A 21,483-nucleotide genomic window follows, 5' to 3' on the forward strand; every position below is an offset into this window, starting at 1 on the left:
GGTGTTATCCAGACACTTCTTGTACTCTGTCAGGCTCGGTGCTGTGACTGCTTTTCAGAGGAGCCCAACCACCCTTTGGATGAAGAACCTTTTCCTAATATCAAAACTACACCTCCCCTGACACAACTTCATGTTGTTTCCTGAGGTCCACACACTGGTCAACTAAAAGAAGAGATTGGCATCTTCCCTTCTGCTTCACATTGGGATGAAGTTGTTTATTGCTTACTCTCCCTAATTTGGTACTCATGAACTCCTCATCATCCAGGTTGTTAATGAGAGATATTAAAGAGCATTGGCCCTAATATTAATCACTGTGGGCTGCCTTGTAACTGGTTGTAAATTGTATGTTTTTCCTTTGAGAGGTGAAAATCTCTTAGCCTGATGATCCAGCCAATTTTCTGCCTTTTTTATTGTCCACTAACAAATCAGTAATTCGTTAATAAAGATACTACAGGAGACTGTCAGCAGCTTTCTTAAAGGCACTGTAAATAACACCTACTGCTCTCCTCTTGCTCTTAAAATCATGAATTCATAGATTGTTAAGGGGTAGGAATAGACCTCAAAGACCATCTAGTCCCAGTCCCACTGCCATGGGCAGGATGTCTCCCACTAGACCAGGTTGCTCAAGGCCTTATCCAGCCTGGCCTTGAACACTTGCCAGGCATCCACAGTCTGTCTGGGCAACCTGTTTTGTGTCTCACCACCTTCACAGTAAAAAATTTCTTCCTAATATCTAACCTAAACTTCCCCTCTTTCAGTTTGTACCCATTACTCCTTGTCCTATCACTGCAGCTGCTGAAGAGTCCCTCTCCAGTTCGTGGTAGGCTCCCTTCAGATACTGGAAGGTTGTTGTCTCAAAGGTCAGGTTGGTCAGTTGCAGTTTGCGCTTGGTAAAGCCACACAGGCTGTCCTGGTTACTTTCTTATCCTTCCTGTGTTTTGGAGTGACTTCCATGAGGACTTCTTCCATAACCATCCCAGGGATGAGGTTATCCTGATTGGCTGTAGTACCCTGGTCTCCTCCTTGCAGATAGGTGTGATTTTTTTTTACCTTTCCTTCCCCCTTTCCCCTGTAATAGAAAATCTCTCCCAGCACCATGATCTTTCAGAGATGATGGACTAGCCTTGCAAAGACATAAGCCTGCACCCTCAGCACCCCCATGTGCATCCTATCTTTGTCACTTGAAAATTTAGGTACAAACTCCTGCTTTCCTGTTCCTGGGTGCTGCTTCACTCCCTCATCTTTGCTATCAGGGCTGAGGAGCTGTAGGGGGCAGACCTCACCAGTGAAAGTACATTAAAGGATTATTAATGCAAGAAGGCAAGAGGTGATTTTAGAGCCATGGTGACAGTTAGTTATCTGGCTTTCACGGTAATATCCTGCTTTGCTGCCTGCCAGCTCTCTTTCAGTTTCTGTAAGCAAAAAAGTGAGAAGAGAAATGTTGATTTTCTGGATGATAGCCAAGTTGCCAGTTCAGTGCAAAACATATAAGTGAAGAAATTTTTAAAGTGTGACTCAACTCCCCACAGACTTCAGAATAGACTTTCAGGCTGAGGGGCTTTTAATTGTTAGTACAGATACATTGATAGCTTGCTTTTTTAGTTTCCTAAGTAGTTTATAGCACTGGTTGGCATGGTGTGTGCTTAAAGAAGCACTGTTGCCCAGTGCTGTCTGCTCAGACATAATAGATTGTCTAGACAGCTTGCTAAGGAGAAAACTTCTGGTTGCAGCACATCTTTATGTTTCTAGAACATCCAGATTTTGTAGATTTCATGAGTTTTTAAAGAACCTTATCTTTGCATTTAGGTAAGTGGTATGGAATCAACAATTCGACAAATGAGCCTGTCATCAGAGTCAACATCTGCCAGTATTAAAGTTCTCTCATGTACAGGGGATGGGGCATAGCTTGCACTCACTTTCTGCTGCTGACTCTCTAACCATACTCCCTTGGAAAGGCAGATGTTGTCACTTGGGAAAGCTCATTTGATATGTTAGGGTCTTCTGTTGGAAATGAGCCTGCTGAGATAACCGTACGCACTGCTGTATGCAGTGGGAGGAATGGACAATGAGGTGACCTGAAGTGCTGGGCAGGGTGGCAGCACCCACTTGGTTCTAGTTAAAATGCTGCACGGGGCAGGTGTGACATTGGGTGTCTAAAGCTGCCATAATGTTCTCTATGACCTGTATGTGGAGGTAATGCTAAAGGTACAGTGTGATTGTTGTACACAGCCTGATGGATTTTTTCACTTCATTTTACGTCCTATGTATTTTGTTAGCTATATTTAATTACTTAAAAATCACTGAGAATATGAAGTTACTAGTTTCTAGTAAGCTAGAAATAGGGAATATAAATAAATAAATCAATGCTTCTGAAGCTCTTACAAATAATGCCATTTTAACAAGGCATTTCCTGATGCTGGAGATTGAAAGGCACTTATCACTGAAACATCAGTGCTTTGCCATTTTCATTGCTATATGAACAGTTAAACAAAATAAACCCTTTTCTGTTGTGACACAAATGTCATGCTTTTAGCCTGTAATGCAGTACACTGACCATCCTGGACTGAAAACAATTTGTGATAACTTTATTTTCTGAAAAGATTCCCATTTTCTCTCCACTGCACACTCCCACTTTGCAAGCAGTGATGCACCAAATGTTCATTGGAAAAGGATTTTCAAACTCTAGGAGGACATTTCAAGTGAGAGAGAAGAGAGATCTTAGACACTCTCCCTTGTCTGTTTGCTTTTAAGAGATGACATGGGTAATCCTACTTTGTGTCCTATCTCTGAAGCAGGAAAATGAAGCAGTAGGACCTAGGTACTCTGTATTCCATGTGAATACTGAGAAAGGATGAATTAGGGCAGGGGGCTTAGGTGTTTCTGCATCCCTGTGTGTTCTTGATCCCCTGTTGCCACCACAAGAAGGTGCATGCAGTTGGCTTTGTTTAGCCCTCATTGCCCATTTAGTTTGTGTCTGTCTCTCCCCTGAATGTTTTTAGTCCTGTAAAGACTGGAGCTGAGCACTCCAGTTATACAGGCTGCAAAGCAGTATCATGGCACTTGGATGGGATACAAGAGACTGAGGTGGAGGCTCCTGCTTGCACAGATAATTCTGAGTTTATTAGCGTGAACAAAGTGGCTCTGGTGGTTTCTTGGTAAGCCAGGCTGCAGACAGGGGAGAGAAAACCCTCAATGGGAGCCTGAAGCCTGCATCCTAACCCTTTAGGCTGTTTAGGTACTGCTGGTTTCCCATCTTTTAATGTTAGTGTGATTTTTTTCCTGACTTGGGGTGGAGAAACACCTGAAATCTCAGTGTTTTCCATAACAGAAAAAGGCATCCGTGACTTGCTGAGTGGCCTGCAGAAGCTGAAGACAAGCCAGTCTCTCCCCATGAATTGCAAAGGGCCTGAATCTGAGGCTCAGTCTGGTGGGTTGGACTCCAGATATCAAGTCTGATGAGATGAATGCTGCCTTCTGTGGTGCTGAGATCAGCACTGTGTCAGGGAAAGCTGCTTGCCTCATGAAGTTTTGCTTACTTACTGATTTTCTTTTACAATAGTAAGTTCACAGTTGGCTTTGTCTACTTTTATTTTTGGACTAATTTTTTATGAACCAAGGTGTGCTGAAGAGCAAACACCAAACCAAATACCCTTCTGGTGTGGATGCCAAGTTGTCACTTCTGCTGTTTGCCAGTTAACAGATGCCCAGAGTGGAATGCTCAAGAGAAGAAACTTGTTTACAAATTATTTGTTGGTTCTGTTCCTGTGTGTTGGGGAGGTGGGCATTGTTATGGGAAGTGGTGCAGACCCTGGCAGTAAGTGTGAAGCTGTTTGATGGGAGTGCTGCGGTGGAGCAGACTTGGCCTATGTATCAGCTATGCTCATCTGCACTGAGATGTGACAGTCAGCTTTCAGAAACAGGCAGTACATCATCTTCGCCCTGCCTTCCAGCTTGATACTTTTGACTGCTGCATGCACCTGATATAGATTATTTCAGGTTGCATTAGCTATTGGGGCAAATTATTTAGACATTTAGAGGTGTGATAGCACAGTGTAGAGCAGTGCTGGCTTATAGCCACATTCCAGATGGCGGCCAGGACTGCTGGGGAGAGGTACAGGACGTTGTGTCGAGGAACAGGCAGAATTAAGGTGGAAGGATTACTTTGTAGGTCATACCAGTTCCTGAATTCACTTCAGAGTCGTGTCCCACCAACTGTTGTTCCTGTTTCAAGGCCCAAACCATCATCTTTTCACTTTAACCACTCTGCTTCATTAAAGCTGATGAGGAAAGTATGTTTTTTTCTCTTAGTGCAAAGAGAGGTTAGTGTTGGAGCTACCTTTGCAAATAATGATTTATATTACCAAGCAAGAAATATGGTAATAAAATAAATTATTTTGTGTATTTACTAAAGAAAGTTTGGTTTATGTGGCGATATGTGTAAATAGAATAACTATGTTTTAGTAATGATCTATTTAAATTACATTTCTTATCATCTTTAAAATTAATTAAATGGTCAAATATTGCATTACTTGTAACTTATAGCAAGCTCCTTGGGTTGAAAATTTATTTAAAATAGAAGTGCAAAATGACTTAATTTAAATTATAAAAAGGTAAATGAACTGCAGTGTTTGTTCTGAAGGTTCATTTTTTGGAAATGTTTTTTTTAAAAAACAAATGAAGTGGGTATTATTTTCAGATAGATTTTTAGTAAAATCAATTTACTCTTTTTTCTCATTCTTTTATACTCTCAGTTGCTATTCAAAGACGCAAGAACAAAGCAGATGTTAGCTCCAATCAGTTTCTTGTTGTGAGAATAAATGAGAGTTTTTACTAAGCAAAACTAAAAAAGTATAAAAATTGTTCTTGCAGAAGCAGGCAAAGCCTTCTAAGCTCTGGCTCCAGTGCACCAGCCAGTAATTCTTCAGATGTAGTATTTGACTTACTAAAGCTATGCAGTAGTGATTTAAGTGATGTTAATAGGTTGGCAAATATAGACCTCATCAGAAGGGTGCATAATCACATTTCGAAATTTGATTTTGTTTTGTGCTTCACAGCAAATGGTTTTAGCTTCAGAATGTTATAACTAAAGAGAATGGTGTGCAGTCTCTGTCTGTAGGAGGAGGTGACGTAACACTGAGTGAGGCTGAGAGGAAAGGATGTAATTTAGCTCTTTGTGAGAAGCTGCTTCCTGTATGGTCTCAAATCAGCAGCAGAAAAGGTGGTTTTTTCAGAGAATTGTGAATATATGGTGAGGGGCAGGGTCTACACAGTCTCCCTCCTAGCACTTGGATTACTAGTAAACAGCATGTTTCCCTCCATGTGGGAAGGAAACAACTGAGGCAACTATAGGAGGGAGCAACTATACCACCATTATTCCTGAAGTTATGAAGGTCTCATTTCAGATGCATTTATTATGTGCCCTACTTTCTCTTTGCTCTGCTCTGTGATCAGTATGCATTACATCTCTGCATCAGGATCCTATGTCCCCTCCCATGGGTGGGGGAAAGATTCCAAATCCCAGAATTCAATTCTGACGGATTTATTTTTACTTGCATTGTACATTTACAAAAAAGGATCTTGTTCATCCTGACCGATTCCATAGAGAAATAGAAATCTGTGAAAGGAAGACAGATCCTGAGTATTTAATGGAAACATTTTTTATTTTTAAAAGCTGCTTAAAGCTGTCTTTTTTACTATTACCCATTGCAACTCAGAAGTCTGAAGAGAATTTTGGAGATGGAACATTTTAAATATTCAGAACATCTCTGTTTCTTTGTGTAAGGTATGGGTGTCAGGATTTTTTTCCCATCAAAATCAGGACCAGTGCTGCTGTTTCTAAAATACATAGACTGCTTTGGTGTTGCACACACTTCAGTAGCCCTTGCAAGTTTGCCGTGTTTTTTGTGTGTGCATGTGTGTGTAGCTAAGCTTTAAAACCTGACATTTATCTCTATGATAATAGAAATTATGCCATCCTCTCCTTTCTTAAAGTGGCTTTTTAGTAGGTTGCTTTGGAAGTGTCACAAACTGCAGTTGTTCGGGGGTAAATTTTTTCCCCATCTTACCTCAAGTTTGTATAGCCTTTGAAAAAAAACAGTTGCTGGTCTTGACATTCTCTGCTTCCTGTCACCCCCATTTTTTTGTCCATTTATACCATGACAAACTTGCAGTGACTCCTTGCTTATGTCAGTGTTTTCCACTGCTGCCCTTTCTTGTCTTTTCACCCCTTGGCATGTAAAAATCAGGAGCAGTTATTTTAAGAAAATGCTTTTTGCCTTAGATTTTTTACTGTTCTTCAGAGACTCTATTTACTCCCTAATGCCTTTCTTCACCCCCTGTTGAGAGTAGGTTGTAGTAGAACAAGTAACAGCACTTAGGGAATAGAGCAAACTTAATATGGAAATGGCTTAAATAGTCTTGTACACAAGTACCTCATTTAATTTTTGTGTACAGTAGATGTTAACTGATCAGCCCTGAAAGAAATTCACTATTTCTTCACAGCAGAACTCAGAAATGTAATGGAGATTTTGTGGATAGGATTATTGTTTGCAGCTCATTGTTTATGGCTCATCTGTCATCATTCTCCACATCCCCTGCACTCCTGAGTACAGAATATGAAAGGGACAACAGCATTGGAGGGCAAATCCCAGAATCACTTGGCCAGGGATAAAAGGATGGTGCCCTGTGGTGGCAAAGTCATCTCTCTGGTGAACACTTCCAGTGCACTCTATTCTGCCTGTTTTGGTTTGATGGTCTTTTGTTGTTCTTTTTAAAAGTAAAAATATTTGTAAAAGGACATAATAGCCAAAGTCGTTTAACTCTAGCAATGGCTGAGGGCTGGGATGCTTAGCAGCAATGCTGAAGATATTCTTGATCCTCTTTTTTCCCCCACTCATTCTTGCCCCCTCACTTGTACTGACAGAACAGTTTGTGGGATTATGTTTTGAACCAAATAAGTGAACCAATCTTGCTTAAAATGCAGGCTTGTTCTTTTCTTCTGTGTGTAAAATCTTAAAAAAGGAAGTAAAAAGCACGCATTTCGTGGCTTCAGTGGGAAATGCTTCAGGGAACTAAACTGAACTGTTAGAGATTGAGGGGGATAAGAAGAGCTTAAACTTCTACTGGGAAATGGGAACAATTTGTGAATGCACACCTATGTCACCACCAAACTCTTCATTACAGAGCCACTTACTTAAATCAACTACCTTTTGATCTATGTCTTGAAGGATTTTTAACTTCGGAGCATTGAACTTCATGCACAAGGTGTTCAGAAAATGCACCTTACATAAAAAGGTGTTCAGAAGTGCACCTTGCATAAAAAAACACTGCTCTTGTCAAAACAGGGATTTATCTCTGGTCAAACTAAACAGCTGGTAAGTTGAAGGGGAAATTGTGTTTCAGGGAAGCTCTGTCTCACTTGACTCCTCCAGTTACAAGTGCTGTAATCAGTAAGGCAGTCTGCAGGCACTCAAGTGAAACTCTCTACTGGTCTCCTCTCCTGTAAATTCTTCCTGCTAGTTGTGCAGACTTGTAACCAGGATGAGCTTTAGTTTAATGGTTGTGAGGGGGCACTGAAGGCACGGAGGTTCTGGAAAACCTGCTACCAGAAATCCTTTTATTCCCTTTTTCCTAGAAAGTTACGTGGAGATTGGAATTACTGCCAACTTTATCTATCTATCTATATATATTTTTTTAATAGCAGATGAATTTCCATAGTCACCTTTACACTTAAATGATGTTTATTGTAGTAAATGAGAAGTTATAAGTTGAAATTTTTTTGCTGCTGCTGGCCTGAAATTCGTGAATTAATTGTTGGGGATAAAGGTTGTCACCAGTGAATGGTCATGTCTTCACAAACACAGATACATAAATTATTTTAATGTATTTGGTCAAAATTGGTCAGAATATAGGAGGTGCTTCCAGACCTGGGTGGGTAATAGCTTCATGACCTGCTGCCATAGGACATGGAAAAAACTTAAATGGAAGGGCCTTAATTCAAATCAGAGACATTAAAAGTTTAAACTGATTTCTCAGATCTCATCTGTATGTTTGCCTCTTCATCCTCCCTCAGATTTCCCAAAGTCTTTCTTTTTATTCCAGCATAGAACAAAAATTGAGAAATACAGGGTTTTTTAAATACGGGATTATTTTTCACCAGCCTTATTATTATTAACTAGAATAGATATTTGGAAGGAAGCTCTATGAAATGGAGTAGTCTGTGCCATCATTTTGAGATATTAGCATCTTTGTAATGCTGTTTGGATAATTAAAGAAAACTTGTCTGACATTTTCATATGTGTAGCAAGGACTGGACAGAGGAGAGAGGCAAGGGAAAAAAAGAGGTGAAAGCTTCCTACAATTTCCTCCATGCCTGTCATAACTTTAAAGTATTCAGCTATCAATACTAGAATGGGTTATTCTGAGGTTAACTGAGGTAATGGCCAAGAGATGTTTAGCAGGCCACATTGTTTTAGCAAATGAGGCTGTGGCACAGGGCATTCTTCTGTTTAGACACTAAATTACTAGGGCCAGTTTGGGGGCTAGAATTTGTTTTGGCTGGTGCTGGGTCACCTAGGAAACAAAGATTAAACTTGCCCCCAAAAATCCTAAATGAGGAGATGAGTTTGTATTCTCACGAAGAGTGTTTAGCTTTGTGTTGTGAACATACTTAAACCTGCATTTGTGTATGTGTAACTGTCTGACTTCGGTGTCTGAAAAAAATTCACAAATGCCTTCTTTTTGTGGTGTCTGCGCAACAGAGGAGGTAGGGTCTCTGGCAAGTCAAGCTCAGGCAAGGCTGAAAAAGAGAGATCACTTATCAGCAAGCTCAGGCAAGGCTGAAAAAGAGAGATCACTTATCAGCTTTTTTTCTCAGAGATCTACAGTTCAAAAGGTGGCAAAGTCTTACCTGGCAGTTACTTCCAGAGTTTCTGGGAGTAACTTGCTGCATTATACGTGCAACCTGGCATTGTAATCTCTGGCACAGTGGAATCTGAGTCAAACTGCATCTGGTCTAATGCGCAGCTTGGTTTTGTAATGTTTAGAAGAACTTTTATTCATTTCTTTAATTACAGTCTTTAAATGAGAAAGGGCATATTGTTTCTAATATTATAGTAGTCTTGATATCTTCTGAGACTTAAGCTGCAAAGAGTAAGTTTCAGTAATATTCAAAATAAATTAAACTGTTTTCATATAGAGTTTATAGCTCCCAACTACAAGAATTTTAGAGTCAAGGCTGCCTGCTCTGCAATGCTTAACTTACTGCATTTTAGTCTTTTTTGGAGGCCTTTGTATATTGCCTGCTAGGGCTGTGGGTGATATCTTCGATAAACTATGCAGATGATAGTGTAAAATATTGTTAAAATTATTGTAGAAATAGAAACTTGGTACTACATGTTCTTCTTGCTGTGACATTCTCATCATCCCTGCTTATCTTGCTGTCAGAAAAAGAAGTCTCTTTCTATAGTTAGCATAGAAAGGCGTATCTGGCCCAAAGAAGAGAGTGAGTTTATCTCTTATCTGCCGCCTCCATTGCTGGCACAGTTGGGAGCAGAGACCTGACTTCACAGCTCTGCCTTGAGGGTGGAGGGTTGGGGCACTTCTTTAGTTTGACTTGCTCTGGGGTTTTTGATGCTCCTGGTGTAGGAGGTGAGCAGAATTGGGAGTATTTGTAGTGAAGGCAATGGCTGCCCAGAGTCATCAGAATTCTGCTGGGGCATTCCCTGGGCTTTCCATTTCACTGCCACTGCTGCAACTTTAGAGGAGGATTTCCTCCTGGGGTCCGTGCTCCTTCTGAGTCACATGGCTTCTAGAGCTGTTCATGCTGCTTTCACACCAGCTTTCAAATACAGAGCTTTTTTCTGTAGCACTGGATCCTTTGGGCCACAGCTGTCTTATTCCAGTGGCTTTCCAAGCCCCATGATCTGCCTAGTTATTAGGCTGTTTTTCTTCAATTGGTCATAATTGCCACTTTTGCCTGCTGTTGAGACTATCTCATGAGTGCAGTGACTAGGAAGAACAGTCAGTACGTTGGAATAGAAAGGAGAGACTTCTATACTGGACAGGCAAGTGTAGCGGTAACACAGTAGGGAGTTGCAGTAGTGATGCTACTGAGGAAGCAAGTCTTTACAGGGGAAATATAGTGCTGTAGGTACCTTGATTTCGATATATGTAGCCTTAAGTTAAGTGCACTGCTCTTGTAGCAATATTGGCATGTGTGTGGTGGTGGTTGTTATCTTTTATTCTTCTCCTAATCTTGCTGGCCTGCTAGCACACCAGGAGTAGAGACCCAGTGCTTTCTCTTGGCTGGACTTGGAAAGCAAAGAATTTGGTTAGCATATGTTGCACAAGGTACAGTGGTAGGGGGGGGGTTGCATGTGTACCTGCTGCAAGATTGCCTCAAAAGCATCTTTCATCTGGAGAAACCCAAGAAATGTCCTTGCTTTGGAAGAGAAGTCCAGAGTACTATTCTGCACGCTTTTTGTTGGAGAGATTGGGGTAGGAGTTTGCTTCTGGCTGCTCCCAGGTTGGTTACACTCATTCTGCAGAGATGTTCAGAGATGGCTGAGCTGAGCTGTACTGCTCCATGAGGATTTCCCAACTCAGCTGGCATTCACCAGCAATTTCCGAGCCCAACAGTTGGAACCTTCTTCAGATACCATACTTGCTAAAACTTCCTTTGTATTAAAACAAAAAATCTTTGTTCTCCCCTGCTTGCTTTTATAATTTTGCTTTCTTTTTCATGCTTATGTATCAGCAGTGCTGTGAGGAAGAGGCATATACGTGTATGCAGGCATATTTAGGTTTAAACACACAAATTAAAATGTTGACAGGGCTGGTATCAGTGCAGCACAACTAATGTAAGCAATTCTGCATCCTTTTGTAAGACAGTGGAAATTATCAAAGATGAGGTAAAGGTCAACCTAATTTTGTGGGTTTATATAACTGCATTTTTCTCTACTTTTTTTTTTCTTCTTCACTGTGAGGCTCTCATAAACTGAATCTGTGTACAAAGCAAATTATACTGCAGATAGCACAGCAAAGGCTGTCAGCTGCACAGACGGTGCCCAGGGTATGGATATTTTGATTTAGCTTTTCATTCCTATTGTCATTTGTGTTGTTAGCAGCAGTGGTAAAACTTTCAGAGTAAATTGTAACTTTTAAATTGCTGCTCTTTAAGGGTCACAAAATAGTCAAGGTAGGTGTTATTGCTAATTATCTCTAGTGAGGACCACTGTGCTAAGTGGTATTCAAAGGTTCCCTTAAACTGAAGGCTGTAACATCAGGGAAATAGCACATTAATGGGAAAGGCAAGGTATTAAGAAATAGAGTGTGTATTGTTTGACTTTTTCATATATACTAGTGCATTTGTGTCAGATTTTTCTGAAGTAGTTGTAACTCACCCGTGTTTCTTAACTGGGCAATTGCTAATTACCTTTGGTGAAGAGGTAGAGTGGACCCTGCAGAACCCAAAGGGGAAGGATAGAGCAGCTACTGATGCTTGTAGGTGTGTGCTGGGGGACAGTGTTGAATATGAGTGAGAAGCCCTGGATGGGCAGGATAGTGCTGAAAAAATGTCAGCCCACTTATGTGTAGTGTTTTTGAGAAAGAGGAAGAAGAGTGGGTAATAATCCTGATAGGAGAGAAAAACCATGAACCTGATGTGACAAAACAGAGACCCAGCATAGAAGATTTTAGAAGATTGTGAAGCTACCTAAAATAAGGCTAAGAAAACTAAGGCAGGTACTTTCCTTCAAACTAGAGAAGATGACTGAGAGGAGATTGGGATAATTTTGACGTAGAAGAGGTTTCATAACACTTGAACTTCTAATCTCAGATATTCTCTCCCCCATCAAGTACTGAAAGCTCCATTGAGCTTTTAAAAACAAAAGTTCTTTGTGTGAATCTTCAAGGTTTGTGTGGGTCAGGCTTTCAGCCTTTTTCTGTGTGATTGGGATTTGACATTTTCCCCATCTCACATGAAAATCTGCTGGTTACTTTTTGTTGACTAGAGGACTCATGCTGGGCCTTTAGGGAGAGTCAGATACTAAGAGGAGTGGCTTTAATGAACTGACTTTAGTCTAGATGTGGCCAAGAGAAGGCACTGTATGAGCCAAGGGATGTCAAAAATGGATTTCATTGGAAGAGAGTAATTTGTTTGGTATAGGGTGGGGTGATATTTTCAGAAAAGGTTCAAGACCCTCTGGAATGTTTTGCTCCAATCTTGCATTGACTAGAGAGGAAACAGTGACAATGTTTAGGTACAGGGTCAGTGTGAATGAGCCAAGGGATGTCAAAAATGGATTTCATTGGAAGAGAGTAATTTGTTTGGTATAGGGTGGGGTGATATTTTCAGAAAAGGTTCAAGACCCTCTGGAATGTTTTGCTCCAATCTTGCATTGACTAGAGAGGAAACAGTGACAATGTTTAGGTACAGGGTCAGTGTGAAGACCAGATAGAAGGGAATGTTTGAGAGATGATGACAGGGCTGAGCAGATACCTAAAAGTAACTCACTTTGAGAAGTTCCTAGGTTTTGGATGTGAAGGAATGGAGATGAAGAGCATTGTCTGTTTATAGACAGCGTCCTTTCAAAAAGACAGTGGTTTGGATTAGAGCCAGAAGTTCTTCGTGCTAAGCTCTCCTTTCTTCTCTTTTGTACCATGAGTGAAAGATAACAAGTCCCTTCTCAGTCCCAGTGAGTGGAAATGCTGGCTTCAGACAGCATTTGCACATTTCTGTCAGTTCTTAAAAAAGGAGGAAAGAAAATCTAAATGTATCAGTTCTCACTGTCTGTCTGTAGTGCTGCTTCCTTTCTTCCTTCTTCTTTCTGGAAGGAAAGGGTGCCTAGCTGGGTATGTGGATGATGAGAGAGAGAAAAAGTTTTGGATCACGCAGTAACAGTCATGTGTAGTCTTACTGCCCTTATCACCCCAGTTATTTCCTGGGTGCCCTGTGGGGTACTCAAGAATTTAAGAACAGAGCATCAGAGAAACTCAGGTTCTGTCCGGGAGCTGCTCAGAATAAGCAAGGTAAGGAGTGCTAGCCAGCATGCTGCTCTGCAATCCTGCTGCTGTTTTTAGATGAGACAGCTGAAATCAGGATTGCCAGGGAGACAGATAATGCCTGAGGCAAATGTCTGAGGATTTGCTGCAGCTGAAGAACTGGAAGTGTAAAAGTCTCCTTTTCAGAATCCACTGCCTGGGCCCAACCTCATGTGGCAGGTGCCTTGCAAGTCCTCTTTAGAGAATGTGGCAAAACTTATTTTTAAGATGCCACTGCTGAGTGCAGGAGCTGTGTATAGCTTACAGCACTCATTGGAAGTGTGAGAGGTCTGAGATAAGTTTCTGTTGTCAGCCTGGGTATACAAGTCTGCATCTTCCAGCTGCCCAAAGAGTTGCTGTTGTAGCCAAGCTGGGGTGAGGAGCAGCAGCATATTTGCTTGCAGCTCAGAGCTGAACCCCTTTTACAGCAGAGACCACGAGTTCTGGGGACAAGCAGAAGAACAAATGAGGGGGAGAGTGTTGTACTGTAGCCCAGTGGCTGAGACCCATAGGCAGCACAGAGTGTTGCAGGTTGTGGCTTCTGCATCTTCAAAGTGTGTAAGTTTTACAGGAAACAGAGCATGGATAATAATCTGAAATAATTCCCAGCCTTGGCTGCATTTCATAACTGTTCTAGGTTGGATATATTGCTGTTATCAGGCTCTTTCACAGCATCTAAGCCAGGTTTTGGATTGTTTGGATTGGTGTTGTTGAGGGAGGCGTTGGACATCTGACAGCTCGGGCTGGACTCCTTTGATTGTGTGGCAGGAACAGGTCAGGTGGGCAGGCATGGTGGTTGACAGCCAGATGATGGAAATCGGATGTGCTTTGAACAGCACCACAGTCTCACAAAACGTAAGAATTAGCTGTGTACCAAGGGGTAGGAGGATTAACTACTGAGTCATCTGTTTAGAAGGGCACTCAGGGGTGGAGACTGCTCAGCATGCTCTTAGGAGTTAGTGAGCAGTGCTTTTCATACAAGAGGTCAAGAGTTTAGTTCCGTGAGGCAGTTTGGGTGAGTGACTGTGATGTAATGGCATTCAGTAAGGAGTGGGAGAGAGGGTAAAACCAGCAACCTTCGTAAGAAGAAAAGAGTTTATTTCCTTGTCAAAGCTATATAGAGGGCTCAAATGCAAACTCTCCCACCTTGCAAACACAGGCAGGGGAAATGGTAAGCTTTTCCTCAACTTCAAAACTAGGAACCAAACGGAGGAGCTGGGTCAAATGTCTAAGGACAAGTGTAAGTAAATGTAGTGCAAAGATGTAGGTACAGAATTATGTCAAGGCACAAAATAAGTTGCAACTAGTGAGAGAAATTGAGAGCTACAGTAAATAATTTTTAGGATGTCAAAGTCTTTGCTTCACTTTCCCAGAAGGAACTAGCATGGTATCTGGCTTGGTATAAAATGTTTCTTGACTAAAAATAATGTAACTGTTTGGACCTCTGTGTCATCCTCACTTGAAAGTTGATACTCTGGACTCTTCTTTGTGTCACTTGGCATCTATCCCACACCAGAATCTTGAATTTACTACTTGCATTTTGGCCCGACTGGTAATAACCATTGTTATTTACAATGCGGTCTCTCGCCTGCTTTACATTTTTCATCTCTGACATGCAAAGTGCCTCCCAGAGGAGTTCTTTTAATCTCATCCTTCTTCACCCTCAAGCTGTGTAGAGTTCTCTCCAGTCAGTGCACAAAAAACCTACTGAGCTGCTCCTTCCCACAGCATTAATAGGATTTTCCAACATAAATCTCTCATCTATCAATGGATTAATGTGCTTAAAATGCAATTCACTGGGTGGTTTAAAGAGCTCAGCCATGGGTAATAAAATACGGTACCCTTCACCACAGTAATGCTAAATCTGATCCACACAGGATGTTAGTGACTGAAGTTACTGCTTGAACTGCATCAGCTGAGTGTACTTACAAGTCCATGTCAGGGATTTCTCACTGGGCAGAATGCAGTGAGCTGTGCAGGCAGTGCCTTCCCATTTCAGGGAGCACAAAGATATGCATCCACATTTACCTTAGACAGTTTTAAAGATGTTTGCTAGAAATAAATGATGGTACAGGGGATTTCTTGTTTTGTCATTCTAAGGAAAAGAGATGATGGGGGTAGCAAAGATCCCAATATGATGTTTATTATTCATACTTTTCTTCAAACATGAATAGCATTTGCCATTATATGTATAACTTTGTTCAGTTATACATATCAGATGACATGGTCTGGGACAGGGATTGGTGTTCTCTGCCTATCTTCTTGGAATAGGACTGGTTTGCAAACACGTGAATTTTATTCTGTTTTTAAAACTACTTTTTTAAAAAGCATTTTTTTTTTGCACATAATTGTCACTGTATTCAGCAGAATCAACTATTTTTTTCTTTAAAAAAATATCTCTTCCATTGCAGAACTAATGTGTTTGGACACCCTTGAGAAGGGAGCCAGTTGGAAAAATGAGTCACAGTTTCTTTCCAGACCTTGAAGTGATGGGTGTGTGACTTTTTTCCCTCTGAATTTTTGAAACCATTTTTCAAAGAGAGTTAACTTTAGTCTTGGTTAAAAAAAAAGAAATCATGTGGCAAAACATTTTAGCAGTTTAAATAAGGGCTAAAGAAACTACAACCCTTATGGAAAGTCAGGTGTTTCATTCTCTACTTTTTTTTTTGTAATGCAGTGTGGTGAGGTTTAGTGTCCTAAAATAGACTTCTGCATCTGGAGAATACATCTGTTAAGAAGAGCAATTAGTGATTATATATTGGGTTGTTTTTACAATAACTCAGATGTTTTTCTGCAAAACTATTACCAAGGTTATGATTGCTCTTATCTCTTTTGTCTTCTCTTCCCTTCTTCCTTTCTTTCTTAACTATATTACCAAGCAAAATTTATAGCAGAGACCAGAACTTATAACCTACTACAGTGAAATGGAGATTATCTAGCATCATGATAATTTTGACCAAAATAGGGTCTCTGTGCTAGTAATTGGTTCTCCTGCTTCAGTTGAAATCCTTTTTTCACACAGTGTTTTTCTCATCTATGCTCAAGTGTTTGCATGGATCCATGGATTTTGTAGCTTGCCTCATGATAGCTGTGGGAATGTTGACTTTTTTGGTTTCATGAACTTCCTAAACTTCTGTTCTTCAATGTAGTTTTAGTTCTTAGGTTTCTGTTATGAAAATGAACTGGGGAAATGAGGATTTGGTGTCCAGGGATGAGTATTTTGAAAAGAATCTTTGAGCATGTGGAGAATGCAGGAGGAAAAACACAGTGTGTGCAGGGCAGATGTGGCAGCTGGTAGGAAGGTTTAATGAGTGAAGGGCCATGGGCCCTTCATCTCCAAAAAGGAAAGCCTTCACAAACCTCCAGAAATGCACAAGGCTCACGTGGTTTGGGCTGTGCCAGCACTGGGTCTTTTATTTAGTCTTGTGTCCCTGAATTCTGAGGCTGAGGAGCCACTACCCTAAAATACTGAAAGTCAACATTTACATTGACAGTGGTTTTGCCCCAAGTAATTTTATTCATTTCTGGGTGATGGCTGATAATGCTGCAGGTTGGGTATGGCTCCTGGCCAGTTGTGCCTTCCTCTTTGGTGGCAAAATAAAATGATTCAGCTGGGCGCACTCAGGAGGTGTCCTGAGGTGAGGGTTTGACAAGTACTAAAAAGAGAATAGCTAATAAAGTGTGTCTGAGGGCCAGACTGATACTGATACGAAGGTATGAAGAGATGCAGAATATAAAACTATTACTTGGTGTGTGTATGTATCCGGAGGCAGCCAAGTGCCTATATATCTCACTGAATTTTCTGTTAGTGTTAGTCAGTGGAGGTCGATGTCTTCCTTGCTTGAGTTAGCAGTGGCACTATTTTTGTGGCTTTCTCAACTACTTCTGAAGTGACAGCCGTGGAGATCTTCTAGTGATGTGCTGTGTGTTGCATGGCTTTGGGCTGGTTGTAATGTCCCTGTTAGAACAGTAGTTCATCACCTTGGTAGTTCTGAGGGTCCAGTTGGTCTGAAGTAGGTGAGTAGTCTTCTATGAAAGAAAGGCAGGGACAGCACCTGCTAACAAACAGTTATTGTAGCGTTTTTGTTAAAAATGAAGTTGTTATATTGCTATACAATCAATTGCTATGGGGTTGTGTATTTTATTATTCATCAATAAGACTGCTAGGTATTTCCCAATGATACACTGTTAGTGTACCAAGCAAATGCCATGGTTGGTTTGGTCCTTCTCTCCTTCCCTCAACAGGGGATATTGCCTTCTATGGCTGAGCATTTCATTGTGATGGATGCAGAAATGGGTGCTACACCTGCACTCCTTGGTGCTGGCAAAGGCAAGAGCAAAGTTTTGTCCTAGAAGTGAAAGTGGTGATGTCTGTGAGAGGCTTTTTTCCAGGGAAAATCTTGCCTCAGTCTTGTACCTGTCTCAGTAAAACTGTAGCAGCTGCACTGGCATCTTGCCCTTCCCCACAGGCAGCTGCACTGCGCCAGGGAACAGAGCTGTGGACTTCAGGTGACCTTCTAAGCAGCTTGGATTGAGGCACTGGGAAGGCAGAGATAATGACCTAAGAGAAAGAATACTTGCACTGCGGTGCTTGGGGCCTGTTATTAGTACTAGAAGGTTTTTGTGAAACATTTCCTATGCCAGGAATGTTTTGTGAAACATTTCCTATGCTCCACTAGAGCAGTATCCAGAGTCCTTCATGTTTGATAGGAAGGTATTTTTGAAATGCTTACTTTTAAAAAGTTATCTTTGTAAATACTTTGTTGGCTTGCAAGCCTTTGATTTCTTGTTTCTTTATTGACCACCCCCAAAAAATGATTTTGAAATCAGGACTATTATTTTTTATTTTTCTTGGTTTTGTGGGATTTTTTTTGGAGGGGAGGTGGGGTGGGGGTGATTGCAAGTGTGTTTGTTTGGTTGTTTTGTTTTAATTTTTTTAATCCTATCCCTCATTTTCTACTAACCCCTTCCACCAAGGACTGTGGCTCCCTCATGCTTCCCAGTTCTCAATTCCACCCTGATTAACTTTGAGTTGGTTGGGAAAACATATTTAATTCTTCTTGCATTCCCGTTCTGTTGCAGATTTTGACTTGAACTATTTTTGGCATTGGAGCAAGTTTACAGACTATGTGCAGTGCGTCCTCACGTTCACTGGTGTGACCGGTTACATCACTTACCTGTGGCTGGACTCCTCCCTCTTTGTGGAAACGCTGGGCTTCCTTGCAGTGTTCACTGAGGCCATGCTGGGCGTCCCCCAGCTGTACCGCAACTACCAGAACAGATCGACAGAAGGAATGAGGTACAGTGCCTGTCCTACATCAAACACGTGTGTGTGCCTTCGTGGGGGTTGTCTCTGCATTCTGTGGGAATGCTTTTCCAGGAAGGGCAATGTCATCTCTACAATTTTTACTTGAAAACACAGCAGCAATCAGAGTAGACTTTCTGTCAGTAGGAGCCGGTGCAGCACTGCTGAAGGCAGTGGGAGTTCCATGACACCTCTGAAGTCTGCCCATTATCCAAGTCCAGCTGGAGAGTTCCAAGGTGAAACATGTTCTAGTGAAATAAACATGTGAAACCACTGCTGTTGCCATTAGCAACTTGTTGCAGTTCTACTCAAGCTGTGCTACACTGGTAATTAGAAATGGTCTAAAGAGATCTTGCGTATCAAAAGTAATAAAGAGGATGAAAATATTTTGAGCCTGCAGCCTATAACTATCAGTGTATCTCATATTATTAGCTTTTCCTTACATGTCTGCTCATCACTTCTTCATAATCCATTACTACATTTGTAGCAAATGACATCAGTACTTATTTTTGTGTCAAAGCTTGAAACTGACATTTGCGAAAGTGCCAATATGACTTTTACAGTCATGACTGTAAAAATGTGGGACAGAAAATTTTAATCTTGTGCCCACTCTTGAGTCATGAAGTCAGATTATTTTTTCAAACTGTTTATTGGATAACTCAAATGGTAACACTAAGATTAAAAAGGCAACTTGTGAAGCTTTTTGAGAGAGGAAGCCTTCACTGTGGTGCATCAGTGAACTGGTCTGTAGAAACAATACAGCAGCAAATTCAGTTCACAGAGTGCTGTGATCATTTGTGACTGTCATCTCTTCCAGTGTTTCCTTATGACTTCTCTGCATTCCTTTTAAAATTTGCTGGGATAATTTCTACTTTGGTCAAGACAATTAACCATGCCACCCCCAAACGGAAGCAATTCTGTCCTCTGTTCACACTGTTTGCTTTACTTGTTTGGCTTGAGCATGGTTATACTAGCTACTCTGAGATATTTTCTAACTTGAAATGTTGAAATGTTCAGAAATTTGCTTTGCTGCTTTGGGCATTTTCTCATTGGGAGCCTGTTTTGTACAGGCTTGAATAAGAATGAGTCAGGATTTGCTTCCAAAATATTGGGGTATTTTTCATACACTCACTGTCTTGGAAAATTCTGTACCTGTGATATCCAGAAAGCAACTTATCTGCTAAACAGTTTTTATACTCTAGTTTGACTTTTTTTTCCTTTTCTATTTTTCATCTGTGAATCATAATGCCATATTAATGATGACCACTGGTAGTGTTTTGCTTTTCCTTAACTTCTTCCTGGGGATGTGAGTTTCAGTTTTGATATTTCTTGTATGTGTTATTAGCAAAAGGATGTAAAAAACCTTTGTTCTTTGTAAACTGCTAGGCACAGAATTGCAGAATTCTCATCTAAGACTACTTGGTGAAAGAGTGCTGTGTTTAGTCAAGAGAAAATAGCATAAAAGCTCATGTTTCCTTGTCATGGAACAGAACCAGGTCAAGCATAGCCACGCTGCTTATCACTTGTGCCCACGGTTCCAGAATGCATTCCTCCCTCTGGTTCCACTCTTGAAAAATTACTTTGTGTGGCATTGGACATTGATGGGTCTGGGCACTGATGAAGCAATGCACAACTTTATGCTGTTGTACTGCAGTGGGAGGATATTCATGCATATGTTGGTGCTCTTTCTTTTTATCAAGTTAAATTGTGGTTTTATATATGTTGTAGGTACCAGACACACTTTGTAGTACCATACAACTCTAAATTGACTGCATGTTCTCTAAGCATTGCTGGGCTGTTCCTCCTGTGAGAGTGAGCGACTTCTCCCAGTGTATTGCCTTCTGTTGAAGGAACTGTTGGAAATACTTCCTCTGAACTTCCCTTCCTGTGCCCACGTCTCTAAGAGCATATCAAGAAGAGACCCCAGTCACGGGAACACTGAAGGGAGCATGTAACCATGCAGCCAGCCTACTTGCATGGGTATTTACCAGGTGAGGGCTGGCTGATGCCCAGGTTAGCTGATTCCCACTGCTCTGTGCAGTTATTTACAGCTCAGGGCAGAAATAACCGTGTGTGTGGTTGGTTACATTGTCGGAAGCAATTGCATTGGGGATTCGGGCCAAAATGGCTGGCTGCCAGCCACTCTCTTAGCAAGCCTCAGTGGCAAAGAAAAAGAAATGAGTTTCTAATGTCTCTGTGACTTTAATCTTAATGGGAAGAGCAATGAGTATTAAGCTGTTCTATATAGTGACCTTCTGGTCAATCATCACAACCTGGTTGGAGGTGGTAATTTCTTAAACCACAGTAATTCTGTCACCCAGTGCAGGAGTGCAGTCTGTATCCCTGATAAAGATCACAGCCTTCACTGCTGCCAGAGGGGTGGTTGTTCACAGGTCCTGATGGCTTGGCTTAGAAAAGCTGTAACATGCATCTGGCTCTGAACTGGGACAGAACAGCTGATCCATTAGTTCTATATAGCAAACAAGTCTTTTCATAAAGGTTAACTGTTGAAAAAGAAATGGAGAATAAGGTCTCAGTATGTGGCCCCATCTGATTGGAGTATCCTGGTGGACTCCTCTGACACTCTTGTTTCTGAAAAAAGGCCACACTACCCACAGCCCTTCCCCCCCCAGTAACACCTGTTTAAGTGAGAAGTTGGGGACGTCTCATACTTGACGTAGCAGTCATTTCCTGATAAACAAACTTGGAGACCAGGGGCCACAAGAGAGCCAAATGGGAGAGCTGGCTGCAGTGGCAGCCAGGATATCCTTTAGGAGTCTGTTGTGGAAAGGGTCCTATCATCTCACCCCTGTATTTCCATTTGCTACTACCTGAAAAGTCCCCTACTGAAAATATCCTCTGTGTCTGAGGTAAATGTCCAGAGGACGTCTGCAGTTTAAGCAGTTATGTTTATTGTAATAGAGCATGACTGAGTGAGGGAATCACAGTTATGTGCTTTGTAGTGCTCCTGAGAATGAGTCTGCTGGTTCTTTGATATCTCTGTTCTGCTGGATAGAGCTCCTCACATCTTATTTTTAAGTTTTCATTTTCCCCTTCCTCTCTCATTTTCCTTCTTTTTGTAGGATTATTACTACTAGGTCCTGTAGCTTCCTCCTCTCTTCTGACAGAGCAGAGAC

At 41.3% G+C, this 21,483-nt stretch overlaps 1 protein-coding gene across 1 annotated transcript in view; it reads left to right on the plus strand.

The window, feature by feature from the left end:
* SLC66A2 (solute carrier family 66 member 2) overlaps positions 1-21,483 on the plus strand; it is a 66,561-nt gene that overhangs the window by 24,841 nt on the left and 20,237 nt on the right. The window contains exon 3 of the mRNA XM_014307006.2: positions 18,124-18,340. Coding sequence (XP_014162481.1) covers positions 18,124-18,340 — 217 coding nt within the window. The remainder of the gene's footprint in view (positions 1-18,123; positions 18,341-21,483) is intronic.

This window comes from Geospiza fortis, unplaced genomic scaffold, assembly GCF_000277835.1.
Source record: "Geospiza fortis unplaced genomic scaffold, GeoFor_1.0 scaffold104, whole genome shotgun sequence".
Lineage (NCBI taxonomy): Eukaryota > Metazoa > Chordata > Aves > Passeriformes > Thraupidae > Geospiza > Geospiza fortis.